This window comes from Natator depressus, chromosome 8 (assembly GCF_965152275.1).
Source record: "Natator depressus isolate rNatDep1 chromosome 8, rNatDep2.hap1, whole genome shotgun sequence".
In the NCBI taxonomy this organism is placed as follows: Eukaryota; Metazoa; Chordata; order Testudines; family Cheloniidae; genus Natator; species Natator depressus.
In genome coordinates, this window is record NC_134241.1 from 49570310 (window position 1) to 49587146 (window position 16837).

The following is a 16837-nucleotide window of genomic DNA, read 5'->3' on the forward strand; positions in this document are numbered from 1 at the left end:
CCATAGGTATGTGATAAGAACCAGCAGATTATGAAAAGAGATGACTGATGAAAAATTGCCCCGTTTGTTTATGCAACAAACTCTCTTTTCCGTATGATTGAGAACCCACACTTCATTAGCATGGTTCAGTCATTAAGACCAGGATACAGTCCACCCAACAGAGCAGATGTCGCAGGCAAATTGCTGGATAAAGTGTATGAAAGAGAAATTGAGCAGTGTGCAAAAGGTCTAGAGGGTAAAATTGTTAACCTGAATCTTGATGGGTGGGAGCAATGTCCACAATGATCGTTATATGTGCTTGTGTGACAACAGAAGAAGGGAATGTCTTCCTTACAGAAACAATTGTTACATCAGGAAATGCATACAGCAGAATACTTACAAGAAGTAGCAGTAAAAGCTAACAAACTGTGAAAAAAAATTCAAATGTCTAGTACGCAGCTTGGTCACAGACAGTGCTGCAAATGTATCCAAGGTTAGAAGAAATTATTTAGAAGAGTCCCAAGCTAACAACATACAGTTGCAGTGCTCATTTGATGTACCTCCTAGCCAAAGACTTCAGTGTTCCAGAAATAAAGGCTAATGTTGAAATTGCAAAATACTTCCATTTTGCAGCAGCTGCTCTGAAAAAAAGTGGGAGAAACCAAGCTAACTCTCCCACAAGACGTGCGATGGAACTCAGTAGTTGACTGTTTTGAGCACTATATCAAGAACAGGCCTAACCTGATGACGATTTGAGAACAAAATTGTGAAAAAAAATAGATGGCACTGTCACAGTCAAAGTTCCCAACACTGGGCTTAAGAGAAATGTTGAACACATGCCGAGTACCCTGAAACCTATTTCTGCAGCCTTGAACAAAATGCAGGGAAATAGCTGTTTTATTGTTGACGCTGTTGAAATTTCGACAGTACTGAGTGAGATCTTAAAAAGAGAAATATGCCATGACAGAGATAAATTACAAGCATTAGAAAAACGAATGGGAGAAGCACTATCTCCAGATCATTTTCTTGCAAATATTCTCAATACTCACTACCAGGGTCAAACCTTAACTGCTGAAGAAGAGGAATTGGCTATGACATGGACATCCAGCAATCATCCCTCCATAAATGCCAACTATAATAAACTTCAGAGCTAAGGGTGAACCATTCAAGAAATATATGTTTGCTGATGTTTTAAAGAAAGTCACACCAGTGACCTGGTGGAAGTCACTTAAGCACTTGGATTCAGAGACTGTTGAAGTGATAATCTCACTTAACAACAGTAGCTTCTTCTGCCAGTGTAGAAAGAATATTTTCTTCCTTTGGACTAATTCATTCTAAATTGAGAAATCATTTGGGACTGAGAAAGCAGGAAAGCTTGTTTTTCTTTTCCAGATTATGAACAAAACAGGAAAATGAAGGTGAAGACGACTGCGTTAGCTGCAGAAGCCAATATTTTAAGTTTCTCATGTTGACCTGGCTGACATAGTCTATTTAATTTTTGTTTTGTTTTTTAAAAATTCATTTCTCTATTTTAGTTAAACAATTTTAACAAAAAAAACCCTGAATTTAAAGAACTTGAACGCTTAACTAAATTCAAAAATTCATATGCTTGTTTTGTTAAACCATTATGTTTGCTGTTGAAGAAAAAAATCCGGAATACATAACGTTGTTTTAGTTAAATAAAACAATTTAAACGTGTCTGGTGATGTTCTTCTCCTAATACAGCATGGAAAGAAAATCCTCCAAATACTAACGATTAACCTGTTAAATTGGAGATAGTTCACCTCCCAAAGACTTCATAAATACCTGCTTCAATTACCTTTTGTGTATGAAATAACCAAACTATCATTCATTTTCTGATATAGCTGTAAAACTAATCTGAAAAGTTTTTAAAGTGATTTATTTTGAAAATGTATAGTGTATACCTTCTAAAAAATGAAACCTACATCTCCCTCAGAGTTGTGAAGAATATGTATTAAGGTTATAACCACCAACAAGAATGCACTTTTATGTAGAAATCCATGATTAAATTGAGTCTTCCTGACTAGTGATTTAAATCACTAATTTGATTTAAATCAAATCCACCCTGAAGCTAGCATAATGTATCTTCTACTGAAGCAGAAAATAATTTAAACATACTCCAAACTAATGTATAAAGTAAGCTTATTTGTGATCTCCTGCTATGAAAGTTAAAAGGGATATGTCTTACCCCAAATACCTCTAAAATTCCATATATTCAAAGAGCCAACTTCCAAAACCAAAATCAAACAAACAATTCATGATACACACAGATCTTGTACTCAAAATGCACTGAAGCGCATGAGTGAAATCTAAAAGAGGGGAAAAGGCTAAAAAAATGCCACAGATTTTTCCCTGTTGGGGGGGAACTGTGCCCCTTTTATCTTGTAATCCTCCACACAAAGTGTGGCTAATGTTATATTTTAGAACACCTGTAGCAGTTCTGTTAATCAAATAAAACATTTGCAGTTTCAATTTCTGAAGAGAATATTTCTCATGTGAGGACTGATGGTACTATTTTCATTGCACAACAGGTGAAGAAATATTGTATTTTATCATACATTTATACATTGTCTCTGGGAGGTATCTATTACTCCTGGGGGAACTCTGCACCCCCAAAAAAATATTCTGCAAAATTCTGCATATTTTATTTGTTAAAATAACACTATCACATCACACCAGTTTCAATTCTTTTGGTAAATTTATTTCAAAATACCTGTCAGCAACCATATCTGTAACAACACAAACGACAAAAAATTCCCCCAGAAGTAGAGAATTAAAGAAACCTCTATGACAACAGAGTTCCTGTTTCTCTGACCACCCCCCCAGAGGCCAGCCACTCCCACTCCCCCTCCCCGGCCCAGACACTCACTCCCATACCCCCCCAGAGTCCAGCCGCTGGGCGACCCTCCCCCTCTAATACCAGACACTCACACCCCCTACCCCTTTAGAGCCCAGGGATCCAGAGGGAGAAACAGTCTGATGCTGGGTCCAAGATTGAATGGCATTTCCTGCATGCCACCTCCTTCTTTCAGGGCATGCCAGGAACTGCAGCTGCCAGGACCCTCCATCTCCTCCTCCTCGCAGCAGCTTCTATTTCTGAGCTGGGGAACTGGGCTCTGTGGGATCCAGTGGCTCCTAGTGGCAGCCAGCAGCTCTGCAGTGTTAATTCTGCATTGTGCAGAATTCTCTCAAGAGTAATCCACATGCCAGAGTTTCTTGCAATTTGTGTGGATTACTACAGCCTGCAGAACATTTGCTGAAGGTCTGTGGAAAGCCGGCTGCTCAAAGGCTACAAAAGCTCCTCCTCTTTTTCCAGCTGCTAAATTTTAATTTCAATGCACTAGAGACTTAGGTAATAATTACTTTGCTATGGCAGCAACTGTTCTTCTTACCAAAAAGACTGCAGTTGCGAATGACAGGAGATGTTGCCCAAGCAAATGTGAATAAAAGGGTTTCCATTGCCACAGGACAATTTGTATTTAAAATGTTGTCCACACTATGAACAAGTTTCAGACTCTCAACACACATGCACACACAATACTGCTGCAAATGTGAACATCAACACTTCACAGCCTTTTGCCCCATGATCTGGGCTGCCCATAAAGTATCCTATGTAATAAAACAGACTTTTTACAGAGAGTAAAATCAATGGCCTCTTTCCATTCAGAAAGTGTTGTTAAATCCAGATTTCAGAGTAGCAGCCGTGTTAGTCTGTATTTGCAAAAAGAAAAGGAGTACTTGTGGCACCTGAGAGGCTAACATTTATTTGAGCATAAGCTTTCGTGAGCTACAGCTCATTTCGTCAGGTACATTCAGTGGAAAATACAGTGGGGAGATTTATATACATAGAGAACATGAAACAAGGGGTGTTACAATACACACTGTAACAAGAGAGTGATCACTTAAGGGGAGCTATTACCAGCCGGGGGGGGGGGGGGGGTGGACTTCTTGTAGTGATAATCAAGGTGGGCCATTTCCAGCAGTTGACAAGAACATCTGAGGAACGGTGTCGGGCGGCGGGAAATAAACATGGGGAAATAGGCTTGAATAGAGACTGGGAGTGGATGGCTCGTTACACAAAGTAAAACTAAGTTAATTGTATCCAGTTTGCAAATTAATTCCAATTCAGCAGTCTCTCCTTGGAGTCCGTTTTTGAAGGTTTTTTTTTGTTGAAGAATTGCAACTTTTAGGTCTGTAATCGAGTGACCAGAGAGATTGAAGTGTTCTCCGACTGGTTTTTGAATATTATAATTCTTGACGTCTGATTTGTGTCCATTTATTCTTTTACGTAGAGACTGTCCAGTCTGACCCATGTACATGGCAGAGGGGCATTGTTGGCACATGAGGGCATATATCACATTGGTAGATGTGCAGGTGAACGAGCCTCTGATAGTGTGGCTGATGCGATTAGGCCCTATGATGGTGTCCCCTGAATAGATATGTGGACACAGTTGGCAACGAGCTTTGTTGCAAGGATAGGTTCCTGGGTTAGTGGTTCTGTTGTGTGGTTGCTGGTGAGTATTTGCTTCAGGTTGGGGGGCTGTCTGTAGGCAAGGACTGGCCTGTCTCCCAAGATCTGTGAGAGTGATGGGTCGTCCTTCAGGATAGGTTGTACATCCTTGATGATGCGTTGGAGAGGTTTTAGTTGGGGGCTGAAGGTGACGGCTAGTGGCGTTCTGTTATTTTCTTTGTTGGGCCTGTCCTGTAGTAGGTGACTTCTGGGTACTCTTCTGGCTCTGACAATTTGTTTCTTCACTTCAGCAGGTGGGTATTGTAGTTGTAAGAATGCTTGATAGAGATCTTGTAGGTGTTTGTCTCTGTCTGAGGGGTTGGAGTAAATGCGGTTGTATCGTAGAGCTTGGCTGTAGACAATGGATCATGTGGTGTAGTCTGGATGAAAGCTGGAGGCATGTAGGTAGGAATAGCGGTCTGTAGGTTTCCGGTATAGGGTGGTGTTTATGTGACCATCGCTTATTAGCGCTGTAGTGTCCAGGAAGTGGATCTCTTGTGTGGACTGGTCCAGGCTGAGGTTGATGGTGGGATGGAAATTGCTGAAATCATGGTGGAATTCCTCAAGGGCTTCTTTTCCATGGGTCCAGATGATGAAGATGTCATCAATGTAACGCAAGTAGAGTAGGGGCATTAGGGGACGAGAGCTGAGGAAGCGTTGTTCTAAGTCAGACATAAAAATGTTGGCATACTGTGGGGCCATGCGGGTACCCATAGCAGTGCCGCTGATTTGAAGGTATACATTGTCCCCAAATGTGAAATAGTTATGGGTGAGGACAAAGTCACAAAGTTCAGCCACCAGGTTTGCCGTGACATTATCGGGGATACTGTTCCTGACAGCTTGTAGTCCATCTTCGTGTGGAATGTTGGTGTAGAGGGCTTCTACATCCATAGTGGCCAGGATGGTGTTTTCAGGAAGATCACTGATGGATTGTAGTTTCCTCAGGAAGTCAGTGGTGTCTCGAAGATAGCTGGGAGTGCTGGTAGCGTAGGGCCTGAGGAGGGAGTCTACATAGCCAGACAATCCTGCTGTCAGGGTGCCATTGCCTGAGATGATGGGGCTTCCAGGATTTCCAGGTTTATGGATCTTAGGTAGCAGACAAAATACCCCAGGTCGGAGTTCCAGGGGTGTGTCTGTGCGGATTTTTTTTGCGCTTTTTCAGGGAGTTTCTTGAGCAAATGCTGTAGTTTCTTTTGGTAACCCTCAGTGGGATCAGAGGGTAATGGCTTGTAGAAAGTGGTGTTGGAGAGCTGCCTAGCAGCCTCTTGTTCCTATTCCGACCTATTCATGATGACGACAGCACCTCCTGTGTCAGCCTTTTTGATTATGATGTCAGAGCTGTTTCTGAGGCTGTGGATGGCATTGTGTTCTGCACGGCTGAGGTTATGGGGCAAGTGATGCTGCTTTTCCGCAATTTCAGCCCATGCACGTCAGCGGAAGCACTCTGTGTAGAAGTCCGGTCTGTTGTTTCGACCTTCAGGAGGATTCCACCCAGAATCCTTCTTTTTGTAGTCTTGGTAGGAAGGTCTCTGTGGGTTAGTATGTTGTTCAGAGGTGTGTTGGAAATATTCCTTGAGTCGGAGACGTCGAAAATAGGATTCTAGGTCACCACAGAACTGTATCACGTTCGTGGGGGTGGAGGGGCAGAAGGAGAGGCCCCGAGACACGACAGATTCTTCTGCTGGGCTAAGAGTATAGCTGGATAGTTGGATAGATTAACAATATTGCTGGGTGGGTTAAGGGAACCACTGTTGTGGCCCCTTGTGGTATGTAGTAGTTTAGATAGTTTAGTCTCCATTTTCTTTTGTAGGGAAGCAAAGTGTGTGTTGTAAATGGCTTGTCTAGTTTTTGTAAAGTCCAGCCACGAGGAAGTTTGTGTGGAAGGTTGGTTTTTTATGGGAGTATCCAGTTTTGAGAGCTCATTCTTAATCTTTCCCTGTTTGCTGTAGAGGATGTTGATCAGGTGGTTCCGCAGTTTCTTTGACAGCATGTGGCACAAGCTGTCGGCATAGTCTGTGTGGTATGTAGATTGTAATGGACTTTTTACCTTCAGTCCTTTTGGTATGATGTCCATCTGTTTACATTTGGAAAGGAAGAGGATGTCTCTATCTGTACGAGTTTTTTCATGAAGCTGATAGATTTCCACTCCATACGGCTAAATTGACAGAGCCAGAAGAGTACCCAGAAGTCACCTACTACAGGACAGGCCCAACAAAGAAAATAACAGAACGCCACTAGCCGTCACCTTCAGCCCCCAACTAAAACCTCTCCAATGCATCATCAAGGATCTACAACCTATCCTGAAGGACAACCCATCACTCTCACAGATCTTGGGAGACAGGCCAGTCCTTGCTTACAGACAGCCCCCCAACCTGAAGCAAATACTCACCAGCAACCACACAACAGAACCACTAACCCAGGAACCTATCCTTGCAACAAAGCTCGTTGCCAACTGATATGTCCACATATCTATTGATATGATATGTTGATATGTCCACATATCTATTCAGGGGACACCATCACAGGGCCTAATCGCATCAGCCACACTATCAGAGGCTCGTTCACCTGCACATCTACCAATGTGATATATGCCCTCATGTGCCAGCAATGCCCCTCTGCCATGTACATTGGTCAAACTGGACAGTCTCTACGTAAAAGAATAAATGGACACAAATCAGACGTCAAGAATTATAACATTCAAAAACCAGTCGGAGAACACTTCAATCTCTCTGGTCACTCGATTACAGACCTAAAAGTTGCAATTCTTCAACAAAAAAACTTCAAAAACAGACTCCAAGGAGAGACTGCTGAACTGGAATTAATTTGCAAACTGGATACAATTAACTTAGGCTTGAATAGAGACTGGGAGTGGATGGCTCGTTACACAAAGTAAAACTATTTCCCCATGTTTATTTCCCGCCGCCCGACACCGTTCCTCAGACGTTCTTGTCAACTGCTGGAAATGGCCCACCTTGATTATCACTACAAGAAGTCCACCCGCCCCCCCCCGGCTGGTAATAGCTCCCCTTAAGTGATCACTCTCTTGTTACAGTGTGTATTGTAACACCCCTTGTTTCATGTTCTCTATGTATATAAATCTCCCCACTGTATTTTCCACTGAATGTACCCGACGAAATGAGCTGTAGCTCACGAAAGCTTATGCTCAAATAAATTTGTTAGCCTCTCAGGTGCCACAAGTACTCCTTTTCTTTTTGTTAAATCCAGAGAATATACTCCAGGAATATGGTGTTGAAACATTCTTCAAAGCTCATATCTAGTGCCACTTGTGTTTTAAGTACAGGAGAACATGCCAAGTTATCTTCCTACCGCCCTCAATAGCCTTTGAGTTGTATTCAACACATGCCTGTTTGAGTGAAAAAGCTCCTCACAATGGTATCTCAAACCCTTTTTATGCGTCAGTACATTTTTAAAAGGATGTACTAGGTACAGACTAAAGTCCTATTGTTTATTAGGAGGATTGTTGTACGTGTCTTTCATGCACTGCCTTTGTAAAATACCCCCTTGGGCCTCTTTTGAAATGCCAAGAACATATTTCTTTGATTTAAAAAGCCAACCCAAGACTGGACAAGAGATGAGGTTCTGCCAGTCAGCTCAGGTGTACGTGCATACAGAACTTGGAGAGGAGAAGTGAGATGTGCTCTCTCAAAAGAGTCAATTTCTGTGATCCAAGTACTTAAGACAGGCAACTGGAAGCACCTCAGAAATTCAACTCCAAATTCATTAATGCAAAAGAAACATACCTGATACACGAGTCATCCTGGTGGAAAAATAGCACTGCTCCAAGTCCTCAAAATGAGCTGTAAGCCTCTTCCGCCTTGATGCCAACGTGCTGTTATACCATGGCTGTTTTTTAGTCTGAGTGGAGAACAAGAAATACTTATTTACAAAAGAGGCCGAGGCCTGGCTTTACCTGTTTTGGTACATTTTACCAAATTGTATAGAGACATGCCCTTTTATTTTTAAGAGGTTATGAAACTGGAAAAAGACCAAAGGCCTTTTTTCTACATTTATCTGTCTCTCGTCACATCTGGTTATTTTACTGACAAGAAAGTCAGTCACATACCTGTAATTCTTGTTTTCTGAAGGTAGTAATTATAATTGGATAACTCATGGGCTTCAGCTTCAGGCATGAGACTCAGAAGCCAACAAGAAAACAAAAACAACAAAATCCTTGCTCATGTAGGGAAGGGGGAGAGTCACAGGTCATGTTACTCATGGATCTAGAGAACACAATATCAACTTCTCTTAACTATCAGCTCCTTTTCAAACAGAAGAAAATGTGCAAGAATCACCAATCAGATGAGCAGAAGAGATGGCTGCGCAAGAGGGTTTTTTAAACTATCTTAGAAGAACAAGAATTATGTAGTAAGTACCGGTTTCAGAGTAGCATCCGTGTTAGTCTGTATCCGCAAAAAGAAAAGGAGTACTTGTGGCACCTTAGAGACTAAACAAATTTATTAGAGCATAAGCTTTCGTGAGCTACAGCTCACTTCATCGCATGCTCACGAAAGCTTATGCTCAAATAAATGTGTTAGTCTCTAAGGTGCCACAAGTACTCCTTTTCTTTTTGCGAATACAGACTAACATGGCTGCTACTCTGAAATCTGCTATATGAGTTACATTCTCTTTACTTGATCTTATAAAAGATAAGTTTACATATAAAAACTTCACCCCATTATATCAGGGCACATAAAAAAGAACCAATATAGAAACTCAAACGTACATGGGCAGGGATAGTCTTTTTGTTCTGTTTGTACAAGGACTAGCACAAGGGGGTCCTGGTCCATGACTGTGGCTCTTAGGCACTACAACAAGCCCTACTGGGTCATTAGCAGCAGCACTGGTGGTGCACAAAAAGGTTTATCACATGATAATGCACAAGCCAAGTACGAAATCCTGGCTCCACTGAAGTCAATGGGAGCACTGCCACAAAGGTGCCAGGATTTCAGCCTAAGAAGTTAACACATTCAACATGCTTCTTGCTTGCGTAATTAGCAATTTACTCTCAGTTCAGAAACAATAAGTCACTCTCACATTACAACCAGCAAGAAGCCAACAAGGATGTAATTAAATTGAAATTAAAGGAATACACCTTATGAAGAGTACACTGTATGAACAAGTAACCTGGAACAAAACAAGGCAATGAAAACGTCAAGAACTACCCATCATGTACATTCCCTGACTATATATTGACTGGATGAACCTTAAGTTCACAACTTCCATTTCATGCTGATTGCACATATCTTGTAGGTACTCATTGTATACCGACAGCAATTCAGCTTTATGCCAAATGCACCTGACATTAAGCATCTCTGCTTCACTGCAGTTTTGACAATGAACTACACACGACAACTTTACAAATATTGAACGGGACATGCTAATACCATCTTTATGTTAATTACATGAACCAGGATGCAACTGCTTTAGCCTCAGCAAATTGTGCCTACCATACTGCAAATGACTCAGGTTCAAGATGACTGCAAACAGCAATGAGCAATCACTTCATTTCAACTTGACAACTGCCTGGAATAGGATGAGTAATACAACCTAAACCTGAATCTTCTAGGTGGTTCCAGTCTGTACTAAGATGAAATCAATCACATGCTAAGTAGTTAATATGATTAGCAAAGCCATTACTAGATCTTAAAAGCCAAATTCCACTCCAACAGATCTCAGACTGGCAAACTGAGTTGTACTGGGAATCAGTCTGCATTAACGTGTCTTGATCAGCTAAATGCTCAACTGTGCCTACTTTAATGAAGCACCAATCAAGCTTCTAGGCACAGGACCGGTGCAAGGAGGTTTCAAGCCCCAGATGAAAAAACTTCCACCTTGCCGGCCCCACCCCCACCGGCAGCTCCCCACTGTCCCCTCCCCTTGGCCCGGGCAGCCAGCCCCCCCGCCCCACCCGGAGCAGCAGCTCCCCGCTGCCCCCTCCCCTCAGCACAGGCAGCCCCCCCCATGGCAGCTCCCCGCCCCAGCTCACCTCTGCTCTGCCTCCTCCCCGAGCATGCCGCCGCTTCTCCCACCTCTCAGGCACGCAAGTCTGGGAAGGAGAGAAGCAGAGCAGAGCGGTGCTCAGGGGAGGAGGCAGAGCAGAACTGAGCTGGGGCGGGGAGCGGTTCCCCTGTGCACCGCCCCCCTGCCCCAGCTTACCTCCTCTCCACTGCTGCCCCTCACAACTTGGTGCCCTAGGCGACCGCCTAGTTCGCCTAGTTGTTGCACCAGCCCTATCTAGGTGTAAGGGGACTGTTGCCCCCTCACTAACATTCAGTGGGGGTGTTTTAGTTGCTAGCTCCCAGTACTAGAAAGGGGGAAGGGTCGATGGGGAATCAGGACCCTGAGACTGACAGCCCCCAGGAACAATGGGGAGAGGCCAATGCTCCAGGTCAACCTGAATGACAGGGCGGGCAGGTTAATCAGGGAGTCAGGAGGCCAGGGAGGTCCCGTCCTCCGTGTGAGCTGGATTTGCCTGGGTCAGACAGAGTGGGGCCAAGCTAAGGAGAAAACAGGGGCCCAAGCTAAGCTGGGGAGCAGAGCTGTGCCAGATCCAGAGGAACCAGAGAAGCAGCCCAGAGAGAGCAGACCCTGTCCTGGGAGCAGAGCTGCAGCCCCAAAGCCAGAGGCACAGCCCAGAGAGAGCAGACTTGCCCTGGGAGGAGAGCTGCAGCAACCAGAGCCAGAGGGGCCAGAAAAGCAGCCCACGAAGCAGGTCAGTGCTGGGAGCAGGGTCACAGAAGCAGCCTGCAGAGCAGACCTGTCCTGGGAGCAGAGCTGCAGCAACCAGAGCCAGAGGGGCCAAAGAAGCAGCCCAGGGAGCTGGAGGCAGAGCAGCAGCAGCGCAGAGACAGAGTGGTGGAGCTGGGGCTGGAGCAGTCCGGCACTGGGTGCGGTGAGCAGCTGGGGAGACCGAGGGGGACCCTGGGCAGCAGGCCCAGCACAGGGAGACGCCTCAGCCAAGAGGCTCTGCAGGCCAGGCTTCGATCATAACCCCCCCGACAGGGCGGGGGCGACACTGGGAAGAAGGGTCCTACCACTTAGAGCCTGAGAGCTTGTGGCCACCACCAGAGCAAGCGTCCAACCCACAGCACCCCTGCAGCACAGCCAGGGCCTGAGAAGGCGGCCTGGGACTTACAAGGAACAGACTGTGAACTGCCCTGACATTCCAGAGACACTGTTTGTGATGTTCCCTGCCATAGAGCGGGTTGATGTGTTTCCTTTAACTGTTCCCATTTTTCCTTATTCTTTTTAAAATTAATTGTTGATTAAATAACTTGCATTTGCTTTAAATTGTATGTAATGGTCAGTGGGTCAGAGAAGTGCCCAGTGCAGAGAGAGTACCCCGGAGTGGGGACACCCTAGCCCCTGTCCTAGGTGACCACAGCAGGGTTGGGGGGTCGAGCCCCCCAGGAATCCCAGGCCCAGCCTTGTTGGGGTTACGAGGACTCTGCCAGACAGGAGAGTGGAAGGGGAGTCCTCAAGGGCAGGGAGGCCACTGGGTAAAGGAAGTGGGAGCGAGGACTCAGATCCTTTCGCTAGCCCACTTCACCGGGGTAGTGCAGAAGCCAGGAAAGTTCCCCACAATAGCGGGACTATTCCCCCGCTTACATAGGCAAGGAAGTCTGCTCCTTGGCTACTCAATCAGTTGCTAAGCAACACTGGGAGAGGCAAGAGAGGGAGAGACAAGCAAGCAGCTGGCACAAGAGGGGAAAAAAGCAAAATCTTGCTTCTTCCTACCAAGGAAGAAAAGGTTTAGGGGGAATGCTCTGAGACCAAAGGGCCAAACACAACGAGGAGATGTTGAACGCAACTCTTACTGCTACAGGGAACTGTGCTGTACGGGAGCCGTGAGGGGGAGAAGCAACCTGTGTTTTGGGACCAAGGCTTAGAGCCTGTATTTCTCTTTACTTTGGGACCCGATTGAAGAACGCCAGCTAAACATAGTTTGATGTTGGACTGGCTAAAGCCCTGCTAGGGTTTGTGGGAGCCTTAGGGCAGTGGTTCTCAACCAGAGGTACATGTACCCCTGGGGGCACACAGATGTCTTTCATGGGGTACATAAACTCATCTAGATATTTGCCTAGTTTTACAACAGGCTACATAAAAGGCACTAGCAAAGTCAGTGTATGAATTTTTAATTTGCAAATAATGACTTGTTTATACTGCCCTATATACACTGAAATGCAAGTACAATATTTATATTCCAATTGTTTTATTTTATAATACGGTAAAAATGAGAAAGTAAGCAATTTTTCAGTAATAGTGTGCTGTGATACTTATGTCTGATTTTGTAAGCAAGTAGATTTTAAGTGAGGTGAAACTTGGGGTACTCAGGACAAAGACTCCTGAAAGGGATACAGGAGTTTGGAAAGGTTGATAACCACTGCCTTACAGGAAGACTTTTTCTCTATAATAAAGCCCATGCAGGTGTTTTGCACTTTATTAGGCTGCTTACTAAGTTATGAAAACTAAGGAACCATTTAGGATCCTCTAGAATCATAGAATATCAGGGTTGGAAGGGACCTCAGGAGGTCATCTAGTCCAACCCCTGCTCAAAGCAGGACCAATCCCCAACTAAACCATCCCAGCCAGGGATTTGTCAAGCCTGAGCTTAAAAATAGCTAAGGAAGGAGATTCCACCACCTCCCTAGGTAACGCATTCCAGTGTTTCACCACCCTCCTAGTGAAAAAGTTTTTCCTAATATCCAACCTAAATCTCCCCCACTGCAACTTGAGACCATTACTCCTTGTCCTGTCATCTTCTACAACTGAGAATAGTCTAGAACCATCCTCTTTGGAACCACCTCTCAGGTAGTTGAAAGCAGCTATCAAATCCCCCCTCATTCTTCTCTTCCGCAGACTAAACAATCCCAGTTCCCTCAGCCTCTCCTCGTAAGTCATGTGTTCCAGACCCCTAATCATTTTTGTTGCCCTTTGCTGGACTCTCTCCAATTTTTCCACATCCTTCTTGTAGTGTGGGGCCCAAAACTGGACACAGTACTCCAGATGAGGCCTCACCAATGTCAAATAGAGGGGAACGATCACGTCCCTCGATCTGCTGGCAATGCCCCTACATATAAATCCCAAAATGCCATTGGCCTTCTTGGCAACAAGGGCACACTGTTGACTCATATCCAGCTTCTCGTCCACTGTCACCCCTAGGTCCTTTTCTGCAGAACTGCTGCCTAGCCATTCGGTCCCTAGTCTGTAGTGGTGCATGGGATTCTTCCGTCCTAAGTGCAGGACTCTGCACTTGTCCTTGTTAAACCACGTCAGATTTCTTTTGGCCCAATCCTCCAATTTGTCTAGGTCCCTCTGTATCCTATCCCTACCTGCCACCGTATCTACCACTCCTCCTAGTTTAATGTCATCTGCAAACTTGCTGAGGGTGCAATCCACACCATCCTCCGGATCATTTATGAAGATATTGAACAAAACCAGCCCCAGGACGGACCCTTGGGGCACTCCACTTGATACCAGCTGCCAACTAGACATGGAGCCATTGATCACTACCCGTTGAGCCCAACAATCTAGCCAGCTTTCTATCCACCTTATAGTCCATTCATCCAGCTAATACTTCTTTAACTTGCTGGCAAGAATACTGTGGGAGACCATGTCAAAAGTTTTGCTAAAGTCAAGGAACAACACGTCCACTGCTTTCCCCTCATCCACAGAGCCACTTATCTCATCATAGAAGGCAATTAGATTAGTCAGGCATGACTTGCCCTTGGTGAATCCATGCTGACTGTTCCTGATCACTTTCCTCTAAGTGCTTCAGAATTGATTCCTGGAGGACCTGATCCATGATTTTTTCCAGGGACTGAGGTGAGGCTGACTGGTCTGTAGTTCCCAGGATCATCCTCCTTCCTTTTTTTAAAGATGGGCACTACATTAGTCTTTTTCCAGTCGTCCGGCACTTCCCCAGATCGCCATGAGTTTTCAAAGATAATGGCCAATGGCTCTGCAATCACATCCGCCAACTCTTTTAGCACTCTCGGATGCAGCGCATACGGCCCCATGGACTTGTGCTCGTCCAGCTTTTCTAAATAGTCCTGAACCACTTCTTTCTCCACAGAGGGCTGGTCGCCTCCTCCCCATGCTGTGCTGCCCAGTGCAGTAGTCTGGGAGCTGACCTTGTTCGTGACGACAGAGGCAAAAAAAGCATTGAGTACATTAGCTTTTTCCACATCCTCTCTCACTAGGTTTCCTCCCTCATTCAGTAAGGGGCCCACACTTTCCTTGACTTTCTTCTTGTTGCTCTCAACACCTCTTGCTAGCTGCAACTCCAGGTGTGATTTGGCCTTCCTGATTTCACTCCTGCATGCCCGAGCAATATTTTTACACTCTTCCCTGGTCATTTGTCCAATCTTCCACTTCTTGTAAGCTTCTTTTTTGTGTTCAAGATCAGCAAGGATTTCACTGTTAAGCCACGCTGGTCGCCTGCCATATTTACTATTCTTTCTCCACATCGGGATGGTTTGTCCCTGTAACCTCAATAAGGATTCTTTAAAATACAGCCAGCTCTCCTGGACTCCTTTCCCCCTCATGTTATTCTCCCACGGGATCCTGCCCATCAGTTCCCGGAAGGAGTCAAAGTCTGCTTTTCTGAAGTCCAGGGTCTGTATTCTGCTGCTCTCCTTTCTTCCCTGTGTCAGAATCCTGAACTCGACCATCTCATGGTCACTGCCTCCCAGGTTCCCATCCACTTTTGCTTCCCCTACTAATTCTTCCCGGTTTGTGAGCAGCAGGTCAAGAAGAGCTCTGCCCCTAGTTGGTTTCTCCAGCACTTGCATCAGGAAATTGTCCCCTACCCTTTCCAAAAACTTCCTGGATCGTCTGTGAACCTAGACTCAGGAGCTGCCCCACCTCCTACTTGAGCAGAGCTTAATGCAAGGGGTCCCCCAGGGAGGGACAGGGGCAGAGGATAGTTGGGCGGGGAGGAAGTAAATTGGAGGGTGTAGCCCAGGGAGATGGTGTTGAGGACCCATCGGTCCAAGGTCAGCCGTGATCACTCCAGGAGGAAGCACACAACTGATTGGAGAAGGGAAGCTTTATTGAGGGTGGATCCCTGAAGAGAACTGGCAGGGCACCCCCGAGCGTCCTGTCAAAAGCACCTTTTCCCCGCCTGCTTGCCCTTGGAGGGCCCAGGTTGTGCAGCAGGCCGAGACTGCCTCCGAGGGTGCCTCTTGTAGTCCCGTGACTTCTTATATGCGGCCTCGTATTTCGGGTGAGTGGCCTGAGCGGGAGTCTGCTGCGGCTTGAATTTAGATTTAGCCAGAGCCAGAACCGGAACGTAGAGACCCAGAGTCTGGAGGGTTGTGCGGGAGTCTTTCATGCCATGCAGCCTTGTATCCATTTGTTCTGCAAACAGAGCTTTGCTGTTAAATGGGAGATCCTGCATGGAGGTCTGCACCTCGCTGGGCAGCCCAGAGAGTAGGAGTCACGATGCTCTTGTCATGCACACCGCAGTGTCCATGGATCACGCAGCCATCTCCACTACATCCGAAGCTGCCTGCAGGGTTGCCCTGGCAGCCGCTGTACCCTCCTCCACCAGCGCTTTGACCTCCTTCCTATCACGCTCCTGGAGGGAGTCCTCAAACTTGGGCATGGAGCCACACAGGTTGAACTCATACCGGTCCAGGAGAGCCTGGTGGTTTGCCACTCATAACTGAAAGCTCGAGGACGAATACATTTTTCTTCCAAAAGAGTCCAGCCTCCATGAATCTTTATTTTTTGGGGTAGGGGCTGGCTGGCCCTTCCGTTCCCTGTGGTTGACCGACTCGACCACCAGGGAGTTGGGCGCCGGGTGGGCGTATAAGTACTTGTGTCCCTTGGCAGGTACAAAGTACTTGCGTTCTGCCCTCTTGGAGATGGGGGCCAACAAGGCCGGCGTTTGCCACAGGGCATTTGAAATTTTTGCCACCCCTTCATGGAGAGGCAAGGTTACCCTGCCCGGTGCTGAAGAGGACAGCACACTGAACAGGGAGTCTGAGGCCTCCTCCATCTCCTCTGCCTGGAGGTGGAGGCTTGATGCCACCCTTTTTAGGAGTTCTTGGTGGGCCCTAACGTCTTCCTGTGAGACAGATGGGGGAGGGCCGTAATCACCTCATCTGTGGAGGGTGAGGAAGCTGGTGCGGTACTCTGGGTGTCCGCCGGCACCGGAGGGTCCACCACCTGCTCGGTCTCCGGGCATGGTGCCAAGGATGTACGTCCCATTGACTCCTTCCTTGGAGGTCTGGAGAGGGAGGCCGATGGTGCTTCTGAGGCTCCTGCCATCAAGCGAGCCCCCACCAGGGTCTGCGCCGG

The 16837-nt window shown here is 46.1% G+C and overlaps 1 protein-coding gene across 3 annotated transcripts in view; it reads right to left on the bottom strand.

Moving 5' to 3' along the window:
• The window catches only part of COP1 (COP1 E3 ubiquitin ligase), a 212431-nt gene that overhangs the window by 141754 nt on the left and 53840 nt on the right, over positions 1 to 16837 (bottom strand). For all 3 annotated transcript variants that reach the window (XM_074960995.1, XM_074960997.1, XM_074960998.1), the window contains one exon: positions 8272 to 8386. In XM_074960995.1, coding sequence (XP_074817096.1) covers positions 8272 to 8386 — 115 coding nt within the window. The remainder of the gene's footprint in view (positions 1 to 8271; positions 8387 to 16837) is intronic.